Source organism: Anoplopoma fimbria, chromosome 2 (assembly GCF_027596085.1).
Source record: "Anoplopoma fimbria isolate UVic2021 breed Golden Eagle Sablefish chromosome 2, Afim_UVic_2022, whole genome shotgun sequence".
NCBI classification, from domain to species: Eukaryota; Metazoa; Chordata; class Actinopteri; order Perciformes; family Anoplopomatidae; genus Anoplopoma; species Anoplopoma fimbria.
In genome coordinates, this window is record NC_072450.1 from 31,928,243 (window position 1) to 31,949,346 (window position 21,104).

Here is a 21,104-nt window from a genome sequence, read left to right on the forward strand (position 1 = left end):
TTTCTTTTCATGAATAATCTGAGATGATGCTGATAGCAAGTTTCAATTCTTTATTCAGTCTATACATCTAACTTAATACTAAAGGGGCTGTATGTTTGCCAGTAAATGCTTGTTTTTTTTGAGAAGCCACATTTTCTTTTCACCCCTTTTTTTTTCTCGGTTCAAAGCGGACAAAGAAGAAACTGTGGTTTGTGGTAACATTTGAAGCCTGTAAGAGTGCCAGCTGCCTGTGGCGTTGAAGTCATACCGCTCTAACACTATCTGATATTGTTGTCACCGAACAAGAATAAAACAGGCTATTACATCATGCACTGTTCAGGCTTTTGCAGATAAGCAAGTTAACATGCATCACTGTGATAACTCCTATGGTATCCAGGCACATATGGGAATGTGCAATATCTTTAATAGAGCTCTATCACAATCCTAGGCCTCGACGGAACGAGCCTAACCACAATGAACATCGTGCAATGTCAGGGGGAATGTAGATTGTGATTGGCTGTGAGTCAACAGAATGGTTGTGTCTTCATTATAGAAACACTGTTATGTAATACTTCTGGAACTGAGAGTGCCCCCCCCCCTGTGCTTACAGACCCATATCACTCTGTCTGGCTTCACTTTTCCCACCTTGTGTCTCCACAGCAGTCAAGTCAAGTGACACACAGACAATAGAATAACTGGAAATGACTTTGCCTTCAAAATAAAAGCGAAATATTTGTCATAAAAACCTTGGCTAAACAAGGTCCTGAGCTATGAGTATGAATTCAGGTGCAGTGAACACATGGAGGTTACCATAATAGCCCACAGACTCAAATCAAATGTGTCTATACTGGAGGGAATAAAACAAAAAAGAGATAAACAAGGTTTCTTAGAGCTACAGTACCAGTCAAAAGTGTGGACACACCTTCTCCTTCAATGGTTTTTCTTTATTTTTATTTTTATTTTTTCCTACATTGTAGATTAATATTGAAGACATCCAAACTATGAAGGAACACATATGGAATTATGTGATAAACAAACTCAAGAATATGTTTTATATTTTTAGATTCTTCAAAATAGTTGAATGAGAAGGTGTGTCCAAACTTTTGACTGGTTACTGTATGTGAGCAGATATGCACACAGGTCTCATTGTGAAATTCATGACCGGAAGCAGCGCTCCTGTCCTGTTGCAGCTGACTTGACCACAGCTCCGGTCCTCTCACCTCAGTCCCGCTGACAGTCCGTCCGGAGAACAGGCTCTGTGTGACGGCGTCTGCTTCTCAGGACTTTACATTTCAAAAAGAGCTTCAGCCGTCAGAAAAAAACCAGCAAGTCCGGTTTTACCCTGAGGATCAGGCATCAGAAAATATAGTAGTCCACAGGAGGAGACAAGGAACCTTCACTACTGACGGGGAAAGTGCTCAAGGTAAGGATACACACATACCTCAATAACAACAATTACACTCCAGACTATGAAATCTATTTGAGCATGTCAGATATATATATATATATATATATATATATATATATATATATATATATATATATATATATATATATATATATATATATATATATGTAGTACCAGTCAAAAGTTTGGACACACCTTCTCATTCAATGTTTTTTATTTTTTTATTTTTTTATTTTTTTTTTCTACATTGTAGATTAATATATATTAATAAGACATCCAAACTATGAAGGAACACATGTGGAATTATGTGGCAAACAAACTCAAGAATAGAATATGTTTTATATTTTAGATTCTTCAAAGTAGTTGAATGAGAAGATATGTACTGTGTATATATATATATATATATATATATATATATATATATATATATATATGAGAGAGAGAGAGAGAGAGAGAGAGAGAGAGAGAGAGAGCATGTACATTTTTGTCCAGTTATAGATTGATTTGCTATATAATTAATAATACAATTCCCTGGTTTGCAGTCCTCCTTTGTTCGTGCTAAATCTCAATAATCCCTTTTTATATTTTATTTTATTTATTTGGACACATTTTTTTCATTTATATTGTTATTTTTTGGGGGCTGATGTGTCATAAAGGTATCCGTGTCCGTATTTACAGTAACAGGGTTGTTCCAAGTGTTGTGTGTATTATTTTCCCTTATCAAGAGTTGGTTTTCGGGTTCATGGTGTTGACAAACAGGCATCATAGTCAGAGAGGCTCTACCTCGCTTCTCTTAGAGCATGTGGTTTCCTGACTGTGCCTTGGTGCACAATCAGAGTACCTCACTCAGTAAAGTGTGAAAAAGTATAATAAAAAAAAAAACGGGGCATTGCACCAGTTTAAACATCTGTAAGACACTCAGATCAGATCAGCACCGAAAGTGAACAATGACAATCGTGAATTTTCTTTTTAGCACCCAGTCCCTTGAAATGCAAATATGGCAGTGGATGTTTGACTCATTTGTGCTGACTTCATTTTTCATAATGAGGAAAAGAAAGCCCCTGATGGCAGACTAAACCCTGTGACCCACACCTAAGGCCACGCTTGGGGGTGAATTAGGCCCTAATAACATGCAGGCTGCTGTCTGTGCATGTGTGTGTGTGTTGTTTTATTGATTTATTCATAGCCCCAAAGGACATATCTGCAGCATTCCACCTGCTCCTCCAATTTCCTCACAGAGGACGGCAAGATACAGATAAAGGAACACATACACACTAGTGCAGACGTGCACTCTGTATCACTATGGTGCGTTCACAAAGAATGCAAGGTCCAAACTAAAAATGTAGCCTCAGGAACATTCCACATCAGCCAATACTACATCCGGTCTTCAAGTCCATACGTTTCTGTGCAAAGGACAGTTTATTTTAGTTAGTTTGCTGCATTCTGATGTGAAGAAAAAAACACTCGTGTTATTATGAGCACTTTCAATTTGATGTCACAAGTCTCACTTTTAGCAGCTTCCACAGTAGCTGCTAAATGTGTGACCATCACCTTTCCCTTTTCACTCGCAGGTCCTGAAGTGGGAATGCTATGTGCTTTTAAATCAACATGTAAAACAGCAGCCAGAGCATGCCAGTTGCTTCTTGCATTGCGCCTCAGGAAGAAAAAAAAACCCTGCAAACCTTATCTCGTAAACATGTTGGCAGCAGCGCACGACACTGTAGCACAGTACGGTGTCCTCACAGCAGCAGCTTATGCAAGAAGACAAATGAGGTTAGTTTGTTTCTTCAAAAGAAACAAACTAACCTCTTTATTTCTGACCAGTTTGTTAAGGGTCGTGTTTTTTTCCTGCATCTAAAACAATGAATTTGATTTTGTCCTTGCTCTTGAAGGAAAGCTCTTAAGAGCTGGAAAATGAGACTGATAAATCAAAATTAAACTTGAAAATATATTTTCCTTCCCTGTCATTATGGCACTGTTGTGTAGAGAGTTAAAGCTGTTTGTGTATGTGTTTGTGTATGTCTTTTAACCATTGGCTTAAACAGCCTCCAGAGCAGCCAGTGATCTTTGACCCTTATTCACGCTCCCTGTCACTTCAGCTCTAAGGCCTGACAACAAAGAGCCGCTTTTGTTTCTTGAATTACTCATCCATGCGCATTCTTTGCTCCCTCCCTCTGCTGCTTGCCGAGGAGTGGGACAAATGCAAACAGAAACACACTTGCAGGACTAAATCCAAACTTCATATTCAGTCTAATATAAATTCAGGATAACTTTTATTTGAATCAGGATTTTAGCTGAGCAAAAAAAAAAAAAAAAATGCACAATAATATCAGCAAGCTAACACGCTCACAGTGACGATGCTAACACGCTAATGTTTGGCAGGTATCATGTCTACCACGTTCCCCGTCTTGGTTTTGTGTATGACAGTGTTTGCTAGCATGCTAACAATGGCACTTTATTTATAAACAAACCCATGGACAAATTAAAAGTTTTGCCCAATAATAGAGCTGTAGAAAAACGAGGTGACAGGCGGCGACCTCCGGTTCTGAATAAGTAATGCTAAAGCTAAAGTGCCTTAAACTTGCACTCTTTCTAATGGCCACCAGGGGGCGACTCCTCTGGTTGTATAGAAGTCTATGAGAAAATGACCCTACTTCTCTTCATTTATCACCTCGGTAAACATTGTAAACATGAGTTATGGTCTCAATCGCCATAAAGCAGGGTATGGGTTTGTTTACCACATAATTCCATATGTGTTCCTTCATAGTTTGGATGTCTTCAATATTAATCTACAATGTAGATAAAAATAAAAAATAAAGAAAAAACATTGAATGAGAAGGTGTGTCCAAACTTTTGACTGGTACTGTATGTAGTCCTTGTTTTTTTTGTCTAAACACTACACCTCCATACATTTTCAAACGGCTCAGACATTACTCAGAGGAGCCGTTCCGGGGGCCCACTCTGTCTGTCAGCCCTGTCTGCTGTCTGTGTCACATTGTTTTGGCTGTCATTTCACTTTGCGTGAAGTTAAACGAGACTTGTGTAGAAGACGGGGTGAGTCAGACCTCTATATGATGCAGCAGTGGGAGGAAGATAAGGGAAATTTTTTACTGGAATACACAAAGCGACCTATGGTTATGGTGGCCCCGGTTCTCTCACGCATGCTTTGAGATGCTTGTTTAAGAAAGGAGATGCACTTATGACTTCTGGTGATAGTTCTCTTGAATACCTATGTTGAATACACTTCCTGTAAGTCATAAAAGCGTAAATGACTGTAATGTAATGTAATGTAATGCATGCGTGGGTTGCTGGATGTTAATGCATCCTACTTGTGCGGAGGAGTGACAACAGCAGTGAGGCAGCAAGTTTCAGGAGTGTACGCTTCTTACTGAAAAATGTGAAGTCTATGTGTAATGCGACCAGTGTTCCAGTCTGCGTCTCACACACATATCCGTTTATGCCAGTCTTTGCTCAGTGCCTTCCCCACACACACACACACACACACACACACACACACACACACACACACACACACACACACACACACACACACACACACACAAGAGCTGGGAAGTGAAAGAAAAGGGGAAATTCTTGTGCTGAATTGATGCCTGGGCGCCGTGCTGGGACAATAGAGAGGGTGTGGGGGTAGAGAGAGAGAGAGAGAGAGAGAGTTAGTTTACACGTCAGTTCAGCAAGTTGAAACGCCGTGTGAGAGAGGGAGATTATAGAGGTTTGAGCTGCAAGTAAAGCTCTATTTTCAAGCACCTATACAAAAGATCAGACACTTTTTGTATTTCTAAAAGCACATACATACACACGCTGTGTGGTGGTAACACTCTTTCTACATGTCGGCCACATGAGCACGTACACAGATGGGGTTTGTGTTGGTTGTTGGGGACATTGTCGCTCAAACAATTCAAGAGAACTGTGGTTCGGGCTCCTCCAGTCACTCCCCTCTGAGCAGTCGTGTTTCGTCTTCATCCATTTTGCAGCTTATAGTCAGAGAGCCGTAATGTGCGGGATATGGCCCAGGCTGGGGCTGAGTCACACATTCAAGCCGTGTGTGAATTCACCACCAGCGTGATGCTGAATGACTGCTCAATGGTCTTGTTGTTGAGTTACGTGTCATCACTAATAATCCAAACACAGCCGTGTGCTCCTTGGTCGGTCTGAATTTAATCAGCAATGTAACATTAGTTAAAGTGTGTGTAATTATCACCAATCATGTAGTTTTATTACTAGTGGCTTTTAGAACAGTATTTAATGCTAAAGGCTGGTAGTGTTATGTTAATTTTGGTGACTGTGTCATGAGTGACGTAGTGTTCGACTGTTCAAGAGTTGTTGGTCCTGAGATTTGAATGTCGCTAGAATGAGCTGTGTTGGCAGCTTTGAAAAGTGAACTCAATGTAGAGAAACGTGTTTAAAATATATATATATATATATATATATATATAAAAAATAATAACCATTTTGATTAAACTAATCAAGGCGGTTACTTTTTCAAAATAATCAAGCTCATTACATTACATTACATTACAGTCATTTAGCAGACGCTTTTATCCAAAGCGACTTACAGGAAGTGTATTCAACATAGGTATTCAAGAGAACTACTAGTCACCAGAAGTCATAAGTGCATCTCCTTTCTTAAACAAGCTCAAACAGATTCAAACTAACAGACTTCATAGATCAGTATACTAAAATATGTTTCAACACCGCCTTGCTCGGCATTTTGGTCTTTCATACATTATTCATTTTGAATTCAGACAGAAGATTACAGATCTTATATTGTACTTTTTTCCACGTGCCAACAATAGGTTGTTAACTTTGAGTGAAAAGGCGATAGAAAGGTTAGTATATATTCTGCAGCTGAGACAGAATAGATTATAAGTGTACGAGATTTTGGTATAGCACTTATACTGAGGTAGCTATCCGTTTACCATCAATCTGATGAATTACCTTGATCTTTCAGGTATTTATTTATCTGGATCTGTCAGAAAAACTGAAATCCCCAATCAATTGTCATCCACAAACAGTTTCTGATTTTAAAGAACCATAAAAAAAAAATCAGAAAGAAGGTTTGCTCAGCTGACATGGAAGTTTCGTTCTCAGATCTCATGATGGATAATGTGAGTCATGAATTTCAGAGTTAACTACATCCGCTGAATATTTATTTCTTGATTTTAAGAATGAACTATTTGCACTTGAATTACTCAGCCGAATAACCATGAAATGTTTATTATTATATCACGAAATAAATATTGATATTGCAAAAATGAAAGCACGCTTAAACAGCCCACCTGCACACCCATAGGTAGGTTTGTGAAGGGCTATGTGGGCAGAGGTTTCAACCACAGCAAGTCTCTGCATGCTCTGGCATACTAGACCGCCACAATATTTGTAGGCCGCTTCACTGAGTGTACTCGTTTTGGTCGTTGAGAGACGGTCAAATCTCTATTCTGATAATATAACCAAGTCAATTTAAACCATTGTTGGCTTTTTCGCTGAACTTTGTGATCAGCTGAGGCATGATATTGGTCACGGGTAAAGTCCACTGCAGTTTGCTAAACCACGATACCCTGCAAGTGGGTGTGTGTGTGTCTAGAGGTTGGGTGTGTGTGACACATTAGTACCATTATAAAGATAACACCCTTTTTTTTCACCACACTTTTTTTAATGCCCTTGAATAAAAAAGAAAAAAAGGGGAAGTGCCAAAACCACAAAGCATCCAAGTAATGCCGTGTCAAATAAACAGAGGTTGCAGTTTCACACCATCTCCTAGCTTTTTAACTGAAGCGAAAGTAATCTACGTCATATTTTATTATAGAGTATCGCTTTCACTCAGCTTCACACTTAATATTGCTGGTTGATTTTGCCCCAAAATAATGAATTGTCATGGAAATCAAAAAAACTATATATATGATCTATTCCTGTTGGGGATGGTCAGTGCAACAGATCAACTTACATGTACACAGGGTTTAGTCAAAGTGAAATAAAATGCCATGTGTAAAACCAATCAATTCATACAGCGTACTTTACGGTTAAATTACATTTCATTACATTACAGTCATTTAGCAGACGCTTTTATCCAAAGCGACTTACAGGAAGTGTATTCAACATAGGTATTCAAGAGAACTACTAGTCACCAGAAGACATAAGTGCATCTCCTTTCTTAAACAAGCATCTCAAAGCATAAACCAGAGCAAAAGTATAGTGCAGAAGCAAATTACTACGAAAACAATAATTGCAACAGACTAATCCGAATATAGTAAGTGCTACAAACTACTACGAATAGGATAAGTGCAGTAAACAAATACAAATTCAATAAGTGCAGCGAACTGATACGAATACAGTAAGTGCAGCAACTAATACGAGTGCTCCTGAACCCAGAAGTCCACCTCACAGCTAAAACTGTGGAATGCAAGCCTGGCGTAAAAGCTGCACGATCCAAATGCACGTAATGTAGAAGACGGAGGTGTTAAGATTCATGACAGCAGAGTAACACATTTTAAACACACTCTGAAGACTGAAGAATACGTTTTGGCAGCTAGACCCTCAGAGAGCTCTGACACCTACTGCACATGAAATCAGAACCTGTTAGCGCTCTAATCAGGCCCTCTTGGTTTCAACGTCAGTTTAAAAAACATTTGTTAATCTATGATGAACTTCAAACATGGATCGACATAATGATTCATGTAATGGTGGGAATGGTCCACTTGTATTTTCAATCAGGAATCATTTTTTCGAACATGTTTGGAACCTGACTTTTGCTAGGATTCTAAGCCATGGCTCAAATGTATTCACAGTATTTGAATTGGCTCCAGTAACCTAAAGCCAGAATATATCATGTGCAGATACTGTGCGTTGGACTGCTAAATATTTGATTAGACCATCGTAACAATGTCAAGTTGGGAGGTTGGCTGGTCAAAAACACGAGTTAAACCTGGTTAAGATGAAAACCTGAAATCTAGAGGTCGCATTGCTTAGAGTTCAATCATGTGAACACTTGCCACAGAAGTTAGTCACGGTCAGCAATTTGAACTGCGATAATTCCGACCTCAGGGTCTTCAGGAACACAACATAGGTCTGCTCTATACATTTTGAATAATTAGGCACCATCTGCTCCCAAACACAGTTTTTCAGTAAAAAAAAGCTCAGAATACAAGCCTGTTTGTGCAGTTCCATGCTTTGCAGTAACACCGGGCCCATTCACGAGTTCCATAGTGAGACATTTTGCTGTATGGAGTTTTCCAGACAGCTTGTTAAAGGATTGCTACTATCAGAGCAATTAGCCATCTATAAGACGATACCAGCTGAAGGTTGGCATGCCAACCGGGGAGATTAATGTTAGCACTGCTGACTCTGAAGCCACACAGTACATCGCTCATTTAATGAGTTTGATTACGTTGAACAGTCAGTACCTGTGTGTGAGGCTGTTGAAATATGAAACTTTGATATAAAAAAAAATGTATATGTGCGTGAGTTTACTACCATCAGTTAAAGTGTTCTACTGTAGCTCGTTGTACTGGGCTGCTCAGTATCATTTTTTTCTTTTTGTGCGTTTGTTTACGAGTCTGTCTCTTGAGTGGTTGTCCAAGGCCTCAGGTCCATCTCCAGTATCAGGTGTGTTTTTCAGAGTTCATCTGAACCCCCCCCCCTCTCACCCCCTCACCCCCACCCCCCCCCTCCAGGCTTTGCAGCTTTACATGTTTCTCACCTTATCTTTACTGTTGCTGCCTTGCTGCTGTGTGTGTGTTTCCACCGTTTCCTCTTCTTGTGGGGTTGAGGTCAAGACAACCGCGTCTGTTTCCCCCCCCCCCCCGCCCTTTCAAAATCGGAGTCCGCATATCTACAACAAGCTCTCAAAGTCGTTGCACGGCACCGCATCACGGTCACAACCGTATCGTTTGTTTTTTCTTATGTCAGCGCTGCGACAAAGCTAGCAAGTGGGTTATAACATGCAGGAAACTGGTAGACGTGGAAATTGCGTGCAATGACAGCCATCTGGAATGAGTTGACATGTCTGGTAGAAACTGAAAATGACAGAAAAGTTTGTGTGTGGTTAATTGTCACACGTCTGTGTGGTAACACTCATATGACTGTCAGTAGGTCTTATTTGGTGTAAAGTGGTGTTTTTTTTTCTTCACGGAAATTATTTTTGTCTTGTCTTTTAATCTACTTAATGTAACATCAGTATATTGATATTAAAACAGGCAAAATCCGCCAAGTTATTTTTTTTACTTGCTACGAGAAAACTCTATTTGCTGAACGGGGATGGAAAGACTAAGTGTGTGTGTGTGTGTGTGTGTGTGTGTGTGTGTGTGTGTGTGTGTGTGTGTGTGTGTGTGTGTGTGTGTGTGTGTGTGTGTGTGTGTGTGTGTGTGTGTGTGTGTTGTGCCAGTCAAGGGGAAGACTGTTTCCATTGATAACAGCGTAGAAAGGTCCCTGTGTGTATTTTGAGCATGAACTCATTTGTATTCATTGATAATAGAGTGTATATAACAAAGCAGGTGTCTGGATAAGAATAGTATCATAAAAAAAAAAAAAAAAAAAGGTTGTTATGTCGAACCTGTGCTGCCCCCAGATAGGGACTTTTTGTTTTATGTCGAATTTGAGTTTTGCTCCTAGAAAGAATGTGTGAGATATGTTTGTGTTGTGCCTTTAACATTATAATCTGCCGTTCCATCTAATCCCCCCTCTTCACCAGCAGTCGGTTTCATTTTTTTAATGTGCTGCCCATTCAGAGAGAAGAGACGGACGTGTTCCTCTTTTACAACTGCATTTCTCTGTGTTTGTTTCCCAACTGCAGTTGTTAACAATGGAGCACCGGCTGACAGATAATCTGAGGGTTGCGTTCGTCTTCATCATCCTCTTCTCCACGGGTAAGATAACCACACCGTGACCAAAAATAACCTTTTATCTTAAGTGGCTAAGAGATATTGTGTAGAGATATTCAAGAAAAGACGATCAAACAGACACTACAGGTTTCCTCCGTGGGGTTGATTTTGTCACGTACATTTGCATTTGAACAAAACACGGAGACTTTAAACTGCTATAACTTCTCTGTTTATTTGTACATACATTTGTACATATATTTGTACATATATTTGTACATATATTTGTCATCAAACAGTGTGATTAATAACCTAATTGCCATAGTGTGTTTAATGTTTAATATTTAATGATAAGTGAAGCATTACTGGGAAAGTGCTTCCTAAAACAACCTTGAAAATATTCTGCCGACACAAATAGAATTCCTCTTGCTACTGATGCAGTTTCACTTGTCGTGAGAACTGTGTGGGCTCCAGTACGGATCGGTAAGTCTTTGGGGTTGTGAAATGAAATCATTCTGAATGATATATGTTGTTGGTAGTGGTTCTTTGTAAACCTGTGCAACAAAACTTTGCAGAGGTACAGACTGGAGGCAGAGAGCAGCCTGTGAAGGTCCTCACACAGACACATGCACACATGTTTTCACTTTAAGCCACCTTTTGTCAGTTTGTGCCTACACATTTTTATCTCCTTCAGGTTCAAGTGTAAATGACCGAGAGTGGAATTTCTGTGGGACCTGGCGCCATGGCATGGGCTCCCTGAGCCTGAACGTCAACCTCTCCCCGGGCTGCAGTGAGTTCTCGATCTCAGCCGATGAGAGCTCCCTGTCCATCGCCGGGCAGATCACAGCTCAGTGCAGCCGGTCTGGAGTGATTCCCCACGAGCAGCTCGGCCTTGACTCTGAGAAGGAAACTCCATTCTGTGTTTTCTGGGAGCCACTGCTGGACCAGTTGAAGCTGCAGGTAAATGGAGTCAAGATGGGGATTTGTTGCTTTTCCTTGCAGGTCATTTTTACAGACAACATGTTTCCTGCCTTTTAAAATCTGGTTCCATGATAGAGGATAGCATTGACACGTACGTTTTTTTTCTCCTTTCGCTGTACAGCTCGGAGGGAAGAACCTCACTCTGTGCTGGCCCACCAGCCTGCAGGGCAACTGCTGCACCTATCTGTCTCATGGTCCCAACACACCCGAGGGACCCTTCGGCATCATCAATGGAGCGGTCAGAAACGATGTCATCACGGGCAAAGTACTGACAGCCTACACGTTCAACGGAATCTCCATCGACTCCAGTAAGGGAGAATGAATGCGATCTACAGTACATCTGTAAATGGAACGTGTTTAGCGGGATGAAGGGTTCACTGTTTCTCTGTGTTATTTCCTGCTCCTATAAGTCACTGTTTCACCATTGTTTGTTAAAATATCCTTTTGATCAGTCACATCTATGTAAGACTCAAAACCTCATTCAGGCCAAACTCAATGAAGAGAACATTTCTGATTAATCTGTCAAATTCAAAACTGTGTTGTTGTTGTTTTTTTTTTTGCAGAAACATTATGTGATGAAGAGAGCCAGGGATCCACCCAAGTCAGCATGTAATTTCCTCTCTCTATTCTTTCTTTTTTAAATGCACCATCCCAGTTTTTATCATCACATCCTTTGTCAAGTGACTCTGTCTTAATTGCTAAGTCCACTTCATGTAATCACACTTTATGTAATTCAGGGAACTATGACTACAAACAGGAAGCATAAGTTAATACCATGTTAGGGTGGGGGTTACAAAAATAACCATGCTTCTTTTAAAAGCTTTCTTTAAAAGCCTCTATTTTGATCATGGTGGTGTGTGTTGATGTGTGTGCAGGACTAAAGACACTGCTTTAGGGAATATGGAGCATCCGTGCGCTCGCAGAGTTGAGGTGGACATGAAGCGGGATTTCAGAGGCTACAACATCACAGCGCCTGTAAGGATAACATACACACACACACACACACACACACACACACACACACACACTCACACACACACACACTCACAGACAAAATAATCAAAGTTTGCCGAGAAAACTATTTCACCACCGGATCTATTTCGTAACATCATCATTTCAACGCATACACTTCTGTTTCTTATGTTCAGGATTACCTTTGAATTTACATGTTTTTAACCTTCACCGCAGCCTACGCAGGCCAACACAGCAAGACTGTGACCACACCTGTTCCCTCTTCGTTGCCTTTCAGCTGCGTAGTCGAAAAATGAGGCGCATTTCCTCTGCGACACAAACAGAAACTGGAATAAGTGCATACATGTAATGTGTGATCTTGTTCATGTTTTGCTGGAACCATAGAATATGTAATATATAATAATTATAGGGAATCCTAACACACACTGATTATTTATTATTAAGTAAGTGACTTGACAACTTTTCAAGTAGCTAGGAAAACAAAAAATAGCAATAGCTGATAGTCTTAAAATGTCTTCTTTGGTGGCAGCAAAGAGAACATTCATGGTAAGAGATGGACAGTTTCATGTCATTAAGAGCTCAGAAATTAACTCACAAATATATTAATTTATTCATTCAAAGTCTATTTCCCCACTAGTGAATTCTCCACAGTATAATGCAGCTCAACTGAGGCGTCTACATCCCTCCTGTGTTTGTCCACGTCCATTTCTTTTAATCAGCTGCTCACTTTATAGCAGGTGTTTAACCCAGTGAATGAGTAGCTGTGGTAACACTTTGTTTCATGTCCAGGGTGGTGGTGATTTAGCTGAGAAAATAGGTGAGAGGTGAACCACATGAAAGAGAACGATGGGCAGCGTTTTACTGACAAGTAGAGGACGGATTTGAAAGCTGACATAAAAATAGGACTGTGTGATTGTAAGCACCCAGCAATCCACCCACAGATCCACTGCACTAATTACAACCATGTGACAGCATGGGGGCAGAGCAGCAGGGTGGTTCAACGAAACGGGGGGGGGGAATGTATTTTCTTCACATTGTTTCTACATGTATTTAATGGAATGATCAAGAATGGACAATGGTTATCTCTTTTCATGTACTGACTTGAGAGTGAATGGACACAAACCCTGGTCTGCCATCTCTAACCCATGCAGTGGTCCTATCTCTGTGTTTATTCTGTTACATAGGCCACTAAAGGTGTGCCCGCAGAGTTCAGTACAACCATCTACCTCCCCCCCGCTCTGAAACAAGCCGCGAAAATGACCAGCAGAGTTGTCTGCACTTTCTTCAAAAGCAACTCCCTGTTCCAGGTAAGGCTGTGTTCACCTTCAGTCAACACGGGCAGCTGAGAGGAGAGGCCGAAGTGACTTCACGGCACACTTCATCTGCCATTTTATTTCATCCAGTTCTACTGACTGAAATACTTTAGTTCTTCTTTGTATAAATAAATGGGTTGTATTATATCAGGGGACAGGTAACGATCTGTGTGTGTGTGTGTGTGTGTGTGTGTGTGTGTGTTTCCAGGAGGGTCACAAGGATGTCAGGGTTCTTGACGATGTGGTGGAAATCAGCATGGAGAACGAGATCATCGCTGATCTGTCTGAGCCAATCAGGATTGTCTTTCACCATGAGGTGATAATTGTAAGTTTGTGTGCTGTTTGTGCCTTTTTTTTTTGGTTTTTGTGTGTTCCAGTGAGATCGTGGCCCACATCACATTGTCCAAATCCATACTTTCAAAATCGCATCATTAAATTGATTTTAATCATACGGAGCTGGAATCTGGTTTAAAAAAATTGCTGATCCAAAATTCAGCAAGCATTTGATTCTTCATACAGTATGTTGAATATTTTTGTTAACTTATATTTGTATATTTATAATAACTAATATATAAATATTTTGGTGGACGTCTTTTTCATGAACTCCTCAAATGGGGTTTGTTGCAATAACCAAGAATCACTTGTCAGCTCTGAGACGTCTGTTTGGAGCCGTCTACTCATGAGCACAGAGAACACACAGAAACCACTTGAAGGTTGTGCTGTTTATATGCTTAGGACAGTCTGTGACTTCCTCTCTGCGATGCAGACACGCACATAAAACCGTCTATGGCTGAACTGTTATTTTACTGTGACTTAAACTACCTGCGGTGATGAGTTGACACGCAGCAGGCCAGACTCTGCATGTAGGACTCATAGTTACTTTGAGGAACTTTTAACTGGTTATGAGACAGTATCAATGTAATACCACTCGTAATGACCTACATAAGGAAAGGAGAGCATCAGCAAAAATATGGCTGATCTATTTCTATACAGTTATTGTTATCAGTGCCACCAGGACGGATGTTATCAGTGCCACCATGTCGGATCCGCGCAAAATCAGATGAAATCATGCAGGTTCACTAGAAACTGCTTTAGCTCAGACTCCAGCTGGACCTCCAGCAGAGATCAGCCCATCCAAATCCGGCTTCGCTTACGCATTCAACCTGCAGTCAGAAGCTCTGGTGGGAGGAGGAGAGCTCAGCTCCCGGCGGCAGCGTCTACTCCTCCGGCCAGGAGCCAAGGCCGCATTGCTGGGCTCGATGGAGGGAAGGGAGGTACAGGAGAACCTGGACCAAGACTGCTCGTAGGAGACTGTCAGAGCCTGCTGCCGTTAAATGAGAGGTTTTCTATAGGGTCTCTGGTGATCCGAAACACTACCGCTTTTAAAAAGGGACCGCAAAATCAACACAAAAAGTAACTTTAATTAATTTATATGTGTGTTAATGTGTTTACAGTAACAGCTACTGAATCAAGTGAAGCGTTTGTTATTTATTTAAACATCTATCATATTTCAGAAACTGCATTCAAGGAAGTGTGTTTCATGGGACACCAGGAAAGGTTAGAACCCTTTAAAAAATATATATATATTCATCCAACATGTATATGTTCTTCCCTGATTATTTGCTGTTACTCCTGTAGATGTTAATGAAGCATGTTTAAATCAGTATTTGCTCTGTGCAGATCCGTTGCAGGTCAATTGGTTGATGGATGGATGCAAGATGCATCAGAAAGGGCCGAAACAAACAGAGTGCCTCTGTAACCATCTGACCTACTTCTCCGTGCTGGTGGTGAGACATGCAGCAGACACACTGCTAATTCATTACACTAGAAATAGAAAAATGTCAACATAGACATGATTTTATACACACATTATGGAAACAGAACCAGTTGTGTTTCGGTGTATGAAAGCCCTGTTGCTCTGTTTACTGCAGGAAATGAAGCCTCGCCCAGTGCGCCACCTCCTGGCCCTGACCGCCATTACATCTCTGGGCTGTGCCGTGTCTGTGATCAGCTGTATCGCTCTCATCATTTATCTCTGCAGGAAGAGGTACTTTTTCATATGTAGTTTATCAAAATAGATAAATATATATATATTACAATAAAGTAACCTTTCCATTCCGCTCTCTCCCTCTAGCAGGCGATGTAAGGAGCAGTCCATACCCATCCACCTGGGCCTAGCTGTGTCTCTGGCCCTCCTCAACCTGCTCTTCTTCTTCACCGGGATCCTGGCTAACGTGGGAGGGGAGCGTGTGTGTGTCTGGGTGGGGGCAGGCCTCCACTACACCCTGCTCAGCTCCTTTACCTGGATGGGCGTGGAAGTTTTCCACACCTTCTGGTTGGTCTACATGGTTTTCATACCCTCCCCGAACCCCTTCGTGTGGAACCTGGTCGGCTTCGGTGAGTGTTATGAAGTTATATTTCTTCGTGGCATATTAAGGTAAACGTGGTATTAATATATGACCTTTTTTGTTTTTTTAAATCTCTTTCCAGCTCTCCCTGCCCTTCCTGTAATCATCCTGGCTGCTGTAGGTGACATTTATGGACTGAGAGAGGTGGTGCCGAGCGATGACGTCTCCAATCCTTATCTGATGTAAACAAGAATTATTTACACAATGATGTTTACTGTGGAGAAACAAAATGCCTGGATAGTGTATGAATACAAATACATGATTTGACAGCAGCATTCAGTAGAAATACAAATTTATTTGAACATCATGATGGCGTTTCATTCGTCCTCTTTGGGATTGTGTTTGGTGTTTCCAGGTGCTGGATGAAAGACTCCAACAAGGCCCTGCTGGCCCACTACTTCACCAACATGACAGTCCTGGCCCTCCTGGTGTCATCTGGCGTCGTGATGCTCTTCCTGGTCTACTGGCAGATCCGCAGCAGGAATGAATGGAGGAAGAACAGCGTGGCTTTCCTCAGCATCTGGGGCCTCAGCTGCCTCTTCGGGACATCTTGGGGTCTGACCTTCCTGGACTTTGGACCCCTCTCTGACGTAGTCCTCTTCCTCTCCTGCATCCTCAACTCTTTTCAAGGTCGGTCCTTCCAGATTGCTCTTGGGGATTTCTTTTATGTTGTGCATGTTGTGGTCTGCCTATTTTGTTCTCATTTAGAAGAGATCTTATCACAGAATGTAGTATCACAATGGGACTGAGAGTTGCATTTTCCCTAGACTTAAACGACATTGTTGTCATCTAGGTGATTAACCTGATTATCCAAAGGGGAGAAAAAGACTTTAAAACAAAACCACAAGCTACATATTTGTGTAATTTTATCATCATCTTATCATTATCACCTTCACAGAACTATATATAGTCAGGGGTATGTTCACTGTTGGCTCAGAGATTGGTGACTGTATCTGGAGCCAGCGGTCCATTGTATCAGTGTGGGAATGACACAATGGCCGTGGTTTAATCAAGGCCTCCTGTTACTGGTGCCTATCAGAAGAAAAGCTGCTTCCTCTCACATGCAGGGGGCTTGTTTTTGATTCAAGTCCAAGAGCTAAACCTATTAACCCCATTTTTGCTGCACATTAGTAGTTCAGTAAGAGACTGTTCTATGCCAACTGGCAAAAGTGATAGTTTATTGACATATTAATTGTTACATTTTAGTTTTATAGAAGGTGGGTGTTGTAATATCAGCTGACCTTAAGCACAAACACATTCCAGTGAGCATGAAAATAAATACTTAAGTAAAGGGAAATCCATATATTAGCTTTATTGTTAGATGAGAAGATCGAAGCAACTCTCAGGCCTTTAAGGTTAATAGGCAACTACAGCCAAGAGCCAGTTATCTGAGCTTGGCATGCAGACTGGAAACTATGTCTTCACGGATACAATGATTAGACATCAAGTTCTTTCTCTAAAAATTGAACGAGACCAGCTTCCAAATGAATTGATTTAGTCCCACAGAAACACATATTATTTATGTATATCTCTAAAAGTAAAAGGGGAGGCTGTGGCACGTTGGTTTGATCCCCAGTCATTGTCGAAGTGTCGTTGGGCAAGACCAGGAGGCAACCTCCAGCTCTGAGAAGTGAAGCCAATGCTGAAGTGTCTTAAACTTGCATTCTCACTACTGGAAAACAGGGGGCGACTGCTTTGGTTGTATAGAAGTCTATGAGAAAATGACCCTACTTCTCACTTGATTTATTACTAATGAGTATTATCAACCTCTACTTTCAAGTCTTCTTCAATACAGCATGATGCTCATTCAGTAAAAATATGTCCCATTAAGGGTCAAATAGACCATAAAGCCGAGTATACTTTAGGGCGGGGATACCATATGATTGACATGTCCCTACGGCTACCAGATCCATATACGGCGCCTCTGCGTTAACCCCACCAGATTGCATTTCAGCAAATGAGTTGAACCTCTTTTACTCTCGACACAAACTGTTTACCTGCATTCAACCCAAGCTGCTCAATCCGATTGGTCAATACCAATTGGACTACAAATGGAAGGGATTAGCCTGTAGCAGATGTGTACTATAGAGTATGGGATAGTCACAGACAGTACACTCTTTACAGTCAAATCGTTCGTCACGCAACGTGTCTCATATTAAGTCTCGTAAACCTGCTCCTATGAAACAACTTAAAAGTGATAAACTGCAACAGAATTGAGTAACTAAAAATGTACCAGTAATGCTCACAGTCTTTGGAGTCTTAAAAATGTGAGGATAGACATTCCAATATCCTGTGACAGCCAGTGCGGTAGATTTCTTTATTATGATTTCACATCATTACAGTGCAGGTTCATTTGTTTCAAAAGTAAGATAAAACAAGTGAAAATATCCTACAGTTGCTCTTTATTTTTTGGGAACAGATGAAGCAAGCTCCTACCATTTGTCTCGCTTTAAGTTAGGCTGCAGTCACATACAATAAATGATGATGTTATGATATGATGTGATATATTTGAGACCTGCCTTGACATGCCTTTACTGTGTCTCCACCCACCACTTATGGCACATAGATAGAGAATTGAACCTCGTTTTCTGCTCTGCTCTCCCAGGTTTCCTCCTGATGCTACGGTTCTACATGCTGGACTGGATGCGGAAAAAGGCCAACGGCCCTTCTCTGGGCAGCTTCAGCACCGGGTCCACCAGGCAGCACATGTTAAGGGCCCAGGAGAAGAGCTAGATGGACTGTTTGGTAGCACATCAATGCTGCAGCATTAAAGCTTTTTATGTAAAAAAAACAAAAACAACAAATCCAATTACGGTCTCCTTATCAAAGTAGATGACCAAACAGAGAAGAACTGTCCGCTGTAGATTTCGCTGTTTCATCAGCTGAAAATCTGTGGTCAGGTTTGGTAGCAGTTGAAGAGCGGCTCCAAAAGGCAGTAAGCGAGCCCTCCATACATCCTCCACCCCTCATCCCTCTGGTTGCTAAACACAAGCACACCTTATTGGAACACCAGCTCATCCAGTTTAATAGACTAAGTAATTCTTGTGGGTGCAAATTGTGTTCATTAGTCATCTGTCATCGGATGTTAGAACCATATTGCAATAAATGCTGTTTGTTTAATTAGAGCTACAGATTGAACACGGATGGAGATTAGCTAAATGTAATCAACGCCATCCACTCAGCAGTCAAAACTGATCTCAAAGAAGAAAACAAACTTGATCACTTGATTCACCTTCTCGGGGACGGTGGAGAAGGGATGAGACCATCACTCAGGAAATACAGGCCTGGAGCCTATATTTGTAGAAAACCTAGGCTGGGTCTAGTTGGAGAAGGGAAAGAATTTATTTGAGATTCTAAATTGTAAACTGGATATAAAGTTAAGCTTTAAATCTAGACAGGAAAATGTGAGGATGTTAAATGATTACAGGTTACTGTGCTGTGCTTTCCATTCTTTTGTCTGTAAAGAAAAACGATATATATATTATTATTATTATTATTGAAGCTCGCCTTGAACCTTAGATAAGCTTTTTATTTTCAATTTTGTACTTGTACTTTTTTGTAGCACTTTAGATTTTAAATCCTTTCTTTTTTTTTTATCTCAGTGAGTTGTCTTTTGTATTGTTTTAATATGCATGCAATAGATGACATTTCATAAACAGAATGTGTGCACAGTGGAATAGATAACAGTTGAGTGTTTTATAATAGATGACTCCAGGATGACTCGTTTTTTTTTTATTATTCCAAAATAATAAGTGTCAAAAATAATCATCTTCAAAAATGGACCAAATAAGACTTAATCAACTTAAACTGACTAGTTGGGAAAATTGTGTCCAATTTAAAATCTAAATTGAATCTTCATTTATATATCATATGTTGGTGAATATATAATGTGAGTTTTTAGATACTGTGATATTTGCACTTTTTTTTAGATTTACTGAGGTGACATGCTTTGCCACTCAAATGATTGTGTATAGCTGCTTTTTTGTGGATGTATATAGAGAACTAATAAAGCGTCTTTTGGTTATAAAGAACGACTGTGTGTTCCTCTGAAGAGTAAGTGTCAACATGTCGGAGGCTCTCTGTTTCCCTGCTCAGCAGTCCCTCCTTCTTATCTCTTCCCTGTGCGTTTCCTCCCTGGAGGTTTTTAGATTTCTTGTTCTCTTCACAAACATGCTGCTTGTTTTCTGTGTCTACCACTATGTGTGTACTGTTTTCATTCCACAGGACAGTGATACTCATCCACTCCACAGTCAAAACTGATCTAAAAGAAGAAAACGAAACTACCAGAGAAGCTTAATAACCACAGCCTTTTGTTCCTCTCTTAGACGATTTGTATCACTGCCAACAGATTGAGACATGACCAGGCCATAGAGTGCTAAAGATGACCTCAAACCAGACCCATAAACATGAGGGAGATCACGAGGCGACTCTGCCACCAAAGCGTCTGCACTCTTTTCTGTGTCTGCCCACCTAGTGGCTGCTTCTGTGCTCCAAAGAAAACTATTTTAGATATTTGTTCTATCGGTTTTGTTGATGATATGTCACCTAACCTGGAGTCATGCACATTTGCTTTACATCAAGGACCAGGATTGAAATAAGTCTGGATTCTATCATCCTTAGTTGTGTGTCTTGATTTAATGTCCACCCTCTCATAATGGCAAATAAACAGAGCAACACAGTAAAATGTACCTTTTAACTGGAAATATACACCTCATACAGTCTTAAGCTTTCAGAATTCAATTCAGCTTTGTGGTTCCCTCTTCAGTGAAGCACACGTCTTCTGTGCTTGTTTATTGTCAAGGTAAACATTGACCTAAGGTGGAGAAACCGAAACCTTCCAACACATACCTGCACTGCACCCCTCGTGTATTAACTAATACTGAGAACAGGGTCCCGTATTCCATGCAACCATGCCGGCACGCTGTTCTACTACACACTGTGCTCTGCAAAACACAAGTTTTGTCGCCTGTGTGTGTGTGTGTGTGTGCGTGCAGATGGGTTTTACCATCCCTGACACTTCACTCACATGATGATAGCACGTACTGTTCAAGGGCCCGTCCCCTCTGCCCCGTGCTCCTAGCAGGCCTGCTCTAATTACATGTCTGCTCTCCACCGGCAGTGTCAGGCCTGATGGCATGGGACTGTTTATGGTAATGGAGAGAAACTGATGCAGGCAAATCAGCCACGAACAACAACATGATAATAAAAA

The 21,104-nt window shown here is 40.8% G+C and overlaps 1 protein-coding gene across 4 annotated transcripts; it reads left to right on the plus strand.

Moving 5' to 3' along the window:
* The first annotated feature begins 1,227 nt into the window (after positions 1–1,227).
* LOC129100715 (adhesion G protein-coupled receptor G3-like) lies at positions 1,228–19,905 on the plus strand. Of its 4 annotated transcripts, none has more exons than XM_054610160.1 (15): positions 1,228–1,402; positions 10,197–10,269; positions 10,916–11,181; positions 11,324–11,510; positions 11,766–11,811; positions 12,078–12,177; positions 13,359–13,481; positions 13,696–13,812; positions 15,002–15,044; positions 15,168–15,274; positions 15,419–15,534; positions 15,622–15,884; positions 15,978–16,077; positions 16,251–16,525; positions 18,501–19,905. In XM_054610160.1, the coding sequence occupies exons 2-15, from the start codon at positions 10,206–10,208 to the stop codon at positions 18,626–18,628; spliced, it is 1,935 nt and encodes a 644-aa protein (XP_054466135.1). In that variant the 5' UTR covers positions 1,228–1,402; positions 10,197–10,205; the 3' UTR covers positions 18,629–19,905. The 4 variants fall into 4 exon arrangements, with proteins under 4 accessions (XP_054466135.1, XP_054466143.1, XP_054466151.1 ...); XM_054610168.1 differs by having other exon boundaries at positions 15,625–15,884; XM_054610176.1 differs by having other exon boundaries at positions 13,696–13,803.
* Positions 19,906–21,104: the final 1,199 nt, after the last annotated feature.